The sequence below is a fragment of the Paralichthys olivaceus genome, chromosome 14 (assembly GCF_024713975.1).
Source record: "Paralichthys olivaceus isolate ysfri-2021 chromosome 14, ASM2471397v2, whole genome shotgun sequence".
NCBI classification, from domain to species: domain Eukaryota; kingdom Metazoa; phylum Chordata; class Actinopteri; order Pleuronectiformes; family Paralichthyidae; genus Paralichthys; species Paralichthys olivaceus.
The window spans coordinates 12,057,258-12,068,375 of NC_091106.1; the positions used below are offsets into that span (position 1 = coordinate 12,057,258).

General features: G+C 39.5%; 1 protein-coding gene across 23 annotated transcripts in view; it reads left to right on the top strand.

Annotated features, from left to right (window-relative positions):
• dst (dystonin) overlaps nucleotides 1-10,438 on the top strand; it is a 102,208-nt gene extending 91,770 nt beyond the window's left edge. For 13 of the 23 annotated variants that reach the window (XM_069539180.1, XM_069539192.1, XM_069539182.1 and 10 more), the window contains 15 exons: nucleotides 109-252; nucleotides 814-1,002; nucleotides 1,103-1,232; nucleotides 1,419-1,582; nucleotides 1,679-1,841; nucleotides 1,915-2,069; nucleotides 2,161-2,235; nucleotides 2,438-2,455; nucleotides 3,234-3,350; nucleotides 4,811-4,928; nucleotides 5,605-5,718; nucleotides 7,069-7,259; nucleotides 7,448-7,558; nucleotides 8,063-8,189; nucleotides 9,352-9,912. In XM_069539180.1, the coding sequence (XP_069395281.1) occupies nucleotides 109-252; nucleotides 814-1,002; nucleotides 1,103-1,232; nucleotides 1,419-1,582; nucleotides 1,679-1,841; nucleotides 1,915-2,069; nucleotides 2,161-2,235; nucleotides 2,438-2,455; nucleotides 3,234-3,350; nucleotides 4,811-4,928; nucleotides 5,605-5,718; nucleotides 7,069-7,259; nucleotides 7,448-7,558; nucleotides 8,063-8,189; nucleotides 9,352-9,608 (2,073 nt within the window). In that variant the 3' untranslated portion in view covers nucleotides 9,609-9,912. Of the gene's footprint in view, nucleotides 1-108; nucleotides 253-813; nucleotides 1,003-1,102; nucleotides 1,233-1,418; nucleotides 1,583-1,678; nucleotides 1,842-1,914; nucleotides 2,070-2,160; nucleotides 2,236-2,437; nucleotides 2,456-3,233; nucleotides 3,351-4,810; nucleotides 4,929-5,604; nucleotides 5,719-7,068; nucleotides 7,260-7,447; nucleotides 7,559-8,062; nucleotides 8,190-9,351 lie in introns of all 23 variants that reach the window. The other 10 variants (XM_069539191.1, XM_069539199.1, XM_069539189.1 and 7 more) reach the window with 8 other exon arrangements.
• Nucleotides 10,439-11,118: the final 680 nt, after the last annotated feature.

Here is an 11,118-nt window from a genome sequence, read left to right on the forward strand (position 1 = left end):
TTTCTCAAGACAATATTAAAACAACTGTATTAGCAAAAGGTCTTTTTCATTGTTGCAGAAGCTCATCTGATTTCAAAGCTCATTTCTTTCCCTTTTTCCATTTTAAAGGAGTTCATGAAGAAACTGGAGGAAAAGCGAGTGGCTCTGAACAAAGCAACCAGTATGGGGGAGGCCATTCTGAGCATCTGCCACCCAGACTCCATCACAACCATCAAACACTGGAACACCATCATTAAAGCCCGGTTTGAAGAGGTCAGTTCACAGCTGCATGTCCGCACACATGCCTTTCTGCTCTGTAACAGCCACAGGTATCACATGGCACAATTTGGATGATATACACAAAGGAAGACTCACTTCCTTTGTTGCTCAAATCTCTAGATCAGGAAGCTTCTTATACTCGCCTCATTGTGTTGATTTTGATTTGATAGTAAGTTACACAAAAAGAGTTATTATTAAAGGTTCAGTGTGTAGAATTTAGTGACATCTCTTGGTGAAGTTGTATGTTGCAGCTGAATACCCCTCACCTCACCCTCCCCTTCAAAACATGAAGAAGAATTAGTGGTTACCTCCAGTTTTTGTAAAAACTCAAAAGGTTTTTAGTTTGTCCAGTCTGGACTAGTGTAAAAAACATGGCGGCCTCAGTAGAGAGGACCCGCTCCTGATGTAAATATAAAATATTAGCATATAAAGGGCTCATCAAAATAATTATGAACATGATTTCTGAGGTTTTACATAAACTTTTTGCCATGTTTATTGATGGTGTGGATACTTCTTTGTGTCGTAATCTTAACGTTTGTAATGTTGCTGTTCCAGGTGCAGGCGTGGGCTCGGCAGCACCAGCAGCGACTGGCTACGGCCCTCACCGAGATGCAAGCCACTCAGGAGCTGCTGGAGAACCTGCTGAAATGGCTGCAGTGGGCTGAATCCAACCTCAACGATAAGGATAAGGAGCTTCTGCCGCAGGAGATCGAAGAGGTCAAAGGCCTCATTGCAGAACATCAGGTAAAAACTGAAGCTGGAGGTAAAAATCCATTCAGACTGTTTTTCTGTAGTTGATGAAACCCTCAGAGTTCATGATGAAAACTGCATGTTTTTCCTGCAGGCATTCATGGAGGAAATGACCAGGAAGCAACCAGATGTTGACAAAATCACCAAGACACACAAAAGGAAGGCTGCTGTCGAGACCCAAATCCAGTCTCAGATCCCTGTGCTCGAGAAAGGAAGACCTGGAAGTATGTATAACCCACCCCCCCCCCATAGAGCATGACCTGAGCCATCTGGCCGAGTGTTGAGTCACTGCAGTGACACCGCATCCTCTCCCCTTCCGAGCACCTGGAATGATGTCATTACTAATCTGTTTCCTCTGGTTACATGTTGAGGACACACTCCTTATGAATGTGTTTGTCTTTCACTTGCAGGAAAACGTTCTCCCACACAAACAATGTATCCGTCAGCAACACAAGCTCCCATTGAAACCAAGAACCCCCGGGTCAACCTGCTGGTCACTAAGTGGCAGCACGTTTGGCTGCTGGCTCTGGACAGAAGGAGGAAACTCAATGACGCAATGGACAGACTGGAGGAGGTGAACCAGCACTCAGATCTACTCTCAGGTGTATCCCATTATAAATTGTGCTCCTCTGGTCATGTCACCAAATCATATTGACATTTTTCTTCGCAGTTGAAGGAATTTGCCAACTTTGACTTTGATGTGTGGCGGAAGCGCTACATGCGCTGGATGAACCATAAAAAGTCTCGCGTCATGGACTTCTTCCGCCGCATCGACAAAGATCAGGACGGCAAAGTGACGCGGCAGGAGTTCATAGAGGGCATTCTCTCCTCCAGTAAGTGTCCAACACACAAAGTCACAACTGAACATCCATAAAAATGCTCATTTTCAAACACTCTCTTCAATAGAATTCCCCACCAGTCGCCTGGAGATGAGCGCCGTTGCGGACATTTTTGACAGAGACGGCGACGGCTACATTGACTACTATGAGTTCGTGGCTGCGCTTCATCCCAACAAAGACGCTTACAAACCACTAACAGACGCAGACAAAATTGAAGATGAGGTAATATGAACTCTCGTAACATGAACCCTGGTGATTTCAAATTCTCAAGTTTTTAGAATAATGGCTCAATGAAATGTTTTCAAAATTGTAGGTCACCCGACAAGTGGCAAAATGCAAATGTCCGAAACGATTCCAAGTGGAGCAAATCGGTGCCAACAAATACCGGGTAAGCTGATTATTTTGAGCTTTTGAGTTTAAATCATTCATCTTTTTCAGCAAATACACACTTTTTAATGATTATGAAATGTTTTAAAACTAAACTTATTTTCATTGGAGCTTCTTTGTGAAGGTAAGTGTTAAATACAGTGAAACATTTGTCAACAAAACACTAATTCTTCCATATTTTTTATTGTTCTTCACATGTCCAGTTCTACCTTGGAAACCAGGTACATATGAACTTCCTCTTCTGCTCCTATGTTTCTGCTCATTGCCTTATCAAGCTTTACGCTTTACGATTACTGGCTGCTGTTGTACAGACTGGAACTCAGAAGTAGAAATAAAACATCCACGGCCATCTGATTTAATCCACACGGAAACAAAGGCCTAAAATATATATTCTGTCCAATAATTGATGATGTAGTAGTTGAATATGATCTGAAAATGAGATTAGATTTTTAAAGACTATAAAGTCACAGGTGTGTTTTAAGTTCTTTATTTTGATGACAGTTGTTTTTATTTTGCTGAAAAATAACAGAATCCAGGTTGAAAAGTAGTGAAGTAAATGTTTAAATATAAATCTGCTTTTGAGTTTCATTTGCGTGCGAATACCATTTCAGCCTATGTTTTATTATCGGTCCACGGGCATATATTCATCTGCTGGGCATTTTGAACAATAACGCTTTCTGTGTGCTTGCCTCTGGTGCTGCAGTATCATGGGAATGATTAAGCACAACATTGGCTGACACTGTTTTGCAACTGACAGTTTATACATTTATTTGATTTATATTGATTTCAATGAATACGTTTTACCTACCGAGTTAATATTATATGTCTTCGACAGACTGCATGTTGCAATGTAAAGTTCATGATAAGCGTTGATATGCCTCATGCTTTCTGAAGCTTAATAATGTCAGTGAGAGGGGGATAGGGGCATTAGTGTTGGTTTGTTGACTAGTTTGTGTTGATGTGTCACACTACACTGAATTGAAATCATTCTTTTGACAGTTTGGTCTGGTTCACTGCTTACATGACTCCTTAATCGGCGATGAGACAATAGCAAACAGGGAAAATCAAAATCTTACCCCCCACCTACACGTTGCAGTTTTGGAAAGCTGTATCCTGGTAAATGGTTATTCTTCAGATGTTTCTTGTGCCTTATTTTTTCCCCCCCGCCCCAGATCATCATCACCTTTAATGTATCTGATCACTTAAATCACCAGTGGCATTAAATCATTACAGTAATCATACAAGTGCAAGATACTTATCACTATGAGAGCTACCATTGTGCAATAGGTTTTTACTGGAGGGTCATCAGTGTTTGGTCATGTCTGCGTGTCACTGTGGTGGATTAGACAGAAGTGATTCGAACCATATACCTCATGTTGTGTCATTGGAGCTGTAGCTGCATCGGATGTGCATCAGTGTCAATGCATCTGAGTCGTAGTCGTAGAAAGTGCAACAACACAGTGCTGGATTGCAGGAGTTTGCTGTTTGTGCGTTTGATCATGACGTGAAACTATTTTTTTTTTTTTTTTGACAGAAAGCATGCGGCTGTGATTTTGTGAATTTGTGAATGTTTGTGCTGATGCTCGCGGTCACATCCAACTGGCTGATTCTGCCTCCCGTCACCTCCCTCAGCTTGAACCATGCACATCCATAACATGCTCATCCTACTTGTTGTCTCCTGTGTGTTGAAAAATGAAGGCAGATTATTGTACACTAGTGCCTCCTGGTGGTATAATAATATGCCTTCAGTTAATGTTTTTTTCACAGCTTCACCTGCAATATATGGCAGAAAACTGAAACCACACACAAAAATGCAAAAATTACACAAATGATACAAATGATAACATTATATATAAATCAATAAATCCTGACTGGGATTTACTTTGTTTTTAATTGAATAAACTCATTCAGAGTAAAAATATTGCACCATATCATTTCCACCAAATACTTTTTATGCGTTATTTTGTTTCTTATTGACCAAAATACATACTTATAAACCAGTATTACAATATAATACATGAAATTATCCAATATTAGCTAATAACATTGACATAAATCAGTAAGGCTCGTCATTAATTCTTTATACAAATGTGAGGTATGAGAAGCCAAAAATACAAATTTTGTATTAATGAACTCACATAGATAAGGAAATTTAAATTGTGATACATTTTAATAACACACAATACACCAGCACACTCTACTAGAAGAAACCAGTTGGATTGACCTCTTGTGTAATTTGTGTCTTTGAGAATGAAAACTTAAAATTGTTGTGTTGTGGTTAAATACTGTTTGTGTTAACCTGTGCAACATGGAAAGGAAATCACAAGTGAACAGAAAACCTCTTTGATGTAAAAAAAAAAAAAAAAAAAAATGGATCAAATTTATTGATCATAGCTTGGAAATCCCACACAACATAATTCAAATCGAAATCACTGGAATCAGTTTGATTCTCCGCACCACTCTGGTTTCCAGTGTTGCACAGCTCGTAGCCTGCAGTGAGAGAGTTCCCATCACAGCTCAGGGTTTTCACACGTCCCCTCTCTGTTTTTCTCCCCCCCCCCCATCCCCCGACGCAGTTTGGAGACTCTCAGCAGCTTCGCCTGGTGCGCATTCTACGCAGCACTGTGATGGTGCGGGTGGGCGGAGGCTGGATGGCACTGGATGAGTTCCTGGTGAAGAATGACCCCTGTCGAGGTGAGTTCAAAAGTTCACCACAGGAAGTCACAATGAGGCGCTGCCTGAAAACACAGAGAAGTCATAACTCTGCCTCTGTATTAATGTTTTCTCTGTTAGTGTGCTCTGTAATGTTTGGCCTTTAACAGACAATACATTGACGGGGTTATTACAGTACAATTCGTGTATTCATTTTTTAATCACTTCAGAAAGCTGATTTGTCTATTATTATTATTATTATTATTGTTATTATTATTTTAGTAGATACAGAGTTAGGATTTTAGTTAGAAACAGGGATTTTCCTTTCAACCAAACAATGCAAAATCATATTAGTGTCATCACTGTGTTTCATCCCTTTATTCAGAATATTACTTCAGAATAGATGGCCATAATAAAGTCAATACTACTTTCTCAGTGTCATCAAATGCTTTGAGTCTAATTCTTTTTTTAAATATATATAGAATTCACCACTGCCTGTCTTTCCTTTGTATTTTTCGTGTTGTTTGATCAATATAATTCTATATTATGATACCCTGTAAGTAAATAACACAATTGAATTGAGTATACAGTTAATTACATATGTGTTTCTACAACCAAACCTTCATGTGTTTGTTTCTTCTATCTTCTGTATTAATTATCAATTTCCTTTTTTTCCCCCTGTGTAACCGCCCTCCTGCTGAACATGAAATCATTCTAGTTCATCACCACGGGAGCAAAATGTTGCGCTCAGAATCAAACTCCTCGATTACTCAGTCTCCCATAGGTTGGCAAATCTCACACTTTTTCTCCCTGCTCCATGAACCCACCAGTGGTATGTGTGTCTGCACACCCGAGCTCGTGCTGCTTGTGTTGGTCCTGGTGTGCACTAGCGTAGCTGTGTGCGAGCGCTCGCCGTGAATGAATGTCACTCTCATACTGTGAACCTCACGACCGCACCACCAACCGTCACTCATCTCCGGCTGGTTTTCATGCATGCAGTTGTTTGTGAGCATCACAACACTTGTTATGACTTTCTCTAAGCAACTTCTCGAGCTCAGCTTCTTGTGCAGTTTTCAGGTTTGCTTGACAATCAGACAAACAAAGCTTTTGTAAACAATAGAGATGCTTACCTAAAGGTTTAACTGAGGGGTTGAGGTCTCTCCCATTTCAGCTACATTTTTGCCTAGTGTCACTGATTGAAATACAGAAGTCAGTGAAAAGGCTTTCTCTGTTCGTGCTGAAAGTGAAATTGAAACAAGAAAACCAAGCACTTCATCGTGTTCAGATTAATTTCTTATATTCAGCTTGATCGTTTTATTATTGAGGAAGTTCTATAGTGGATTTGGATTATTTGCATGGTTACAACCCTCGTAAATTAAGCCTCAGTTTACCTGATGATATAATCTGTTTTTGTACAACACACAACAAAACTGAAACATTATTATTTGCAGTGTTAATCTTGTTTGCTTTAAACACAACTGGTGCAAAGTCTGTGTAGTTTCTTCTTTGTAGATTAAGTAGCTTGTTTTTGTAATTCTTCTGATTTGGGCAGTTGTGGTTGTGAGAGTGTATGGAGACATTTTGAGTTATTAACATTTCTTTCTACTGTTCGATCAGTGGAAAGAGACCAAACCTTTGGCTGGTTAAGAAACAAAATAGTTTATTCCACTACTGTTGCAGCAGTAACCAGGCTTCTGTTGGACAGTATGGATGAGATGTGAAACTGCATGAGTCATGTGTTTTCATTGTGTTTCAATCCAAACGTTTTATTTAAATATTCAGTTTTATTTAAAAGCTGACTGCTACATCATTTTAACGCTTTATTTAACAGGATCTGGATTTTCCTAATAATTTCCCAATAATTTATTCAGACTTTCCTTTTTCTTTTTAAAGACCTGACCTAAATGTGAAAGTAAACTCTGGATAGTAAATTAATAATGAATTAACAATTGCTTGGGTTTTAAAGGAGCACCTCTTTCAAGTAAACTTATATTTTTCCATAATCTGAACCATTAGTCATTGTTATTTCAAGGAAACTTACAAAGAAACTTCTGGGAAATTATCAGGAACCTAAAGTGGAAAATAAAGTGTTAAATCACGTCATCATCATCACAAAAATACAAATAAAAATTATATTTGTTATATATTTGATATCTGGCTCATCTGGAGTGTGCTTTTGCAGCTAAAGGCAGGACCAACCTTGAGCTGCGAGAGAAGTTCATCCTCCCAGAAGGCACCACCCAGGTGATGGCGAGCTTCCGCTACCGGGGCCGGAGATCTCGGCCGTCGTCCAGAGGGGCTTCTCCCAACAGATCCACATCCAGTCAGAGCTGTCCGGTGCCGTCACACACTGCAGTGACCAGCACACCCAAGGTAAGAGGTTCCACCGTATCCCACTGTACATTGATCATCACCCTGCTCCGATCATTCATCTGCCTTAGTTTACTTTGTTTTGTGTTATTCAATCACTTTCCTGTGTATTTATTTTTTTATGTTTCTTCCATCTAGTTTTTCTTTTGTGAATCCATATCTGTGGTTTTTGATTTGCCATTGTTCCCCAGACTCCCCAACACATAACCCGCAATTATGATAAGCCCTGGCTCACAAACAGCAAACCCTCCACTCCTCTTAAATCATCAGACTCCTTTGAGAGCCAAGGTTCATCCTCAGAGGTATAGTCACATAAAAAGACTGTGAGACCCAACTGAAATCCACCTCATTATTTATAATAACAATAATAAGATGAATATTTAACCCTACAATCATATATGAAATATTTCTGATGTTTAAACTTGGGAAGGTGAATAAGGATAAACTTGAAAACATGGGACATAGATCTTGTATTGATGTGATTTCAGTTGGGTCTTTACTCGAATGTTTCTGATTCTTAATGGGCTTAATATTTATTTCTTGCCTGTCAAAAATATATCTGGCTAATTTTAATGCTGCTATTTGTGAAAAATGTCATATTAGATCTGTGCATGTGTGATTGTTTAATGCTTTATTAATTCTGCAGGTTGTTTAACATATAATTCATTTACTAACCGCTTCTTGAAGAAATCATTGCAGCATTTAAAATTTTTTAAACTAACTCAATAATAATTATGTGAATGTTGGTGCACAGTTCACTGCAAATGATTACAAATTAAATTAAATCAAGTTCTGTGTATTTTCAGGCTACACCAGTAAAAGGCAGCAAATTACGTCTTCCTGGGTACTTGTCAGGTAAAGGGTTTCAGTCCGGTGAGGAGGGAACCCTGATCAGCGCGGCTGTACTCAAAGCTCGAACACAGACAATAGGTGGTGAGTAGAGAGCGACTGCACAGTTTTTTATTATATTCAGCTTTTGTCTGTTTGGAGTGAAGCTGCAGCTCGTTCAAAGTGTTTGTATTAAAGATGATTGAAGAAAGAGACACAATGGAGCTGCAAACATTCTTTTTATGTTTGAGTAAAGGAAATACAGACCAGTTTGAGCTTCAAAGTGAAATTTAAACATGCTCTTTTAATCTTTTTCCAAGACGTCCTTTTTATTCACCAAAGTGTTTTAGCTACCAAGACTTCATCTGGGTTGTGTTTAATGATTTGGCCAGTTTCCTATGTCAGTTTTTTACTGTAGTGATGTCAGAGATACATCTCCATCCATATGCTGCTTATCCTGTGAGGGTCACATGGGGGCTGGAGCCAATTTGCCAACACTGGGCGAGAAAATCAACATAGATGCCGATATAAAAAATTGCCATGTATAAAACATATAGTAACACTACAACCTTCTTTTCAGAAGAAAATATATCCATCTTAATTCTATCTACCAATTTAGTCATAAAACTTTGACATTAATATTCTGCATTAACCTAATATTTCTTAAAGAAACAGTTTTACCAGAATCTGCTTAACCTCTCTGCATTTGTGAAATGCCATAGTAATGGATGAGTAAAATGTAGAATGCATTCTGTATTGCTACAATAAATTGAGCCAACAGTTACTTAATGTAGTGTGTTAGAAAACATAGCCTCAGACAGTCGATATAATTCAATCCCTAAAGAGGCCAAAAACACAAGTTATTGTAGGTTTAATGAAGCTTGTTGTCATGGTGAACTGTAACTGCACTGTGGAGTGTTTTCTACCTCTGACCTCATTCAGCAGAGTGTTTCAAGGGCCTGGGGGACCGGACCACACCTCAATAATTAAAAAACTTTTGGCAGAGGGCTACTCGCATGAGGCCTTATTTGACCATAGTGTCATTGCAGTCTCACATAGTCAATCATAGAATTAAAGAGGATTCTCACAAAATTGTCATTGCTGTGGACTAATAATCAGCCAATACTGGAGGCCCCCCCCACTCAGCTCGGGGACCCAGGCATTTGTCTGCTCTGCCTAATCTGTTTCCAAACCCTTTGGCTCATTCTTAGTTCATTCATTTTCCTTCAGTAGTTTCTAATATTTATTCTTGATGTTGTGTTTCTAGAGTCAAGGAAAATTTTCAGCCGACCTGGAAGTAAAGCTGGAAGCAGAGGGAGCAGTCGCAGAGGCAGTGACGCCTCAGACTTCGACATCTCAGACATCCAGTCTGTGTGTTCAGATGTGTCTGAGACGGTCGGCGAGTCGACCAGAGGGACGCCGCGCTCTGCCTCCCGCCAGCGAGGAGGAAAACCCTCCAAGATCCCCACTCCTCAAAGAAAAGTCACTCCCACAAGCAAACTGGCCAAGGGATCCAAGCGATAGTCAGTGGCCTTGTAAACAAACTAAACCAGGAACTATTTGCACCCTAGAAACAAAACGGACACTGGACATATCTAACTTAAAAGACTGCAAATGTGTTGAGTGTTATTTAAATTGTTGCAAAGATGTAAAATATTCTGTTGAGACGCAATATGGTTTAATTTTATGTGAGAATGGAATGTCAATGGCCTTGTGTATTTGTTTTTAATGTATTTTATTTTCTGTGAAAAGAAATGTCAAATTGTTTTTATTGTATTTTATTTTATTGATAAAAGAAACCTGTAGAGGTTTGATGAACACTAGAAAACCTGGGTATGACTACGTTGTACTGTTAACTAATATTTCTACACACTAATGAAGGACAACAGGCAGGATAGCGCTGAGAGTTACTGAATGTACTGTAATTTATGTATGCTGATGAGCGGAGTAGATGGTGCATTGTGGTACCATGTGAGGCACTGCAATTATCTATTTAAGTGCTATGATATACTGCCAACATGCATTTAAAGGGCAATGCAATATACTACAATAAACCCCTGTAAGCACTGCGGAAACCTTTGAAAAACACTATTTAAAAAACGTAGCAGAAACCTCGTAATCATGAAGCTTTCCAGTCCTGTTTGATTGTCAGCCGTTGCACTTCCTGTTCTGTCCTATCCCATCGCAGCATTGTGTGCATTGACCCAGACGAGGTGCCGCTCTGTGTAGACGTTGTCGTGAGCAGCCATGTCAATGTATGGTTAATTTCGGTAGAGCTGAAATTGTTACTGTATCATTACTTTGTAATAAACCTGCTTGCAGAAAGCCACCAGACACTGGTGTGACCCACAGAATCCTCTGTGCTGTGTTGCTTTTACCAGTGTTTGTCTGATCATATCTATTGGATGATCACTGTGACCACAGACTGTGCACATAGGTGGACCATGCATCTCCACTTCCTTTTACTTTCCAGGAATGAAGCCATGAAAGCTGCCATCTTGTACAGTTGGAGCCAGAGTCTGCGCAGTAACAGTCAGGGGATGAGGTCCCTCTGATGCATCCACTCGACCAATCGTGAGTTAGACTCAGCATTCGATTATGACGCCCAGTTTTGATAGCAAATCAAATAACCAATTAAACCCACACTTATTAAAGACATGAACACTTAAACATACATCAGTGTGATAAGAACGTCCTGAAATGACAGAAACCAAGTTTATTTGATACTTTTGTTTGGTCTATGTCCTTCCACTAACATGGAGGAGGTGGGATTTATAACGTATACTGCAGTCAGCCACAAGGGGGAGATGTAGATGCTTTGGCTTCACTTTTGGGGCGGTTTCATGTCCTCCATCTTCATGCGGGGTCTAAAGGCTCTGACATTCAAAACTATTTGAGGTTTCCAAAGGATGAATCCATTGACTTATCCTCCAGGTCCAACATCAACATTTTATCATTCAGTAAAATATTCACATCATAGTTGCCGAAAAATGCATCATTCCCGGAGCATATGATCCTTTTCATTTAGCACCGT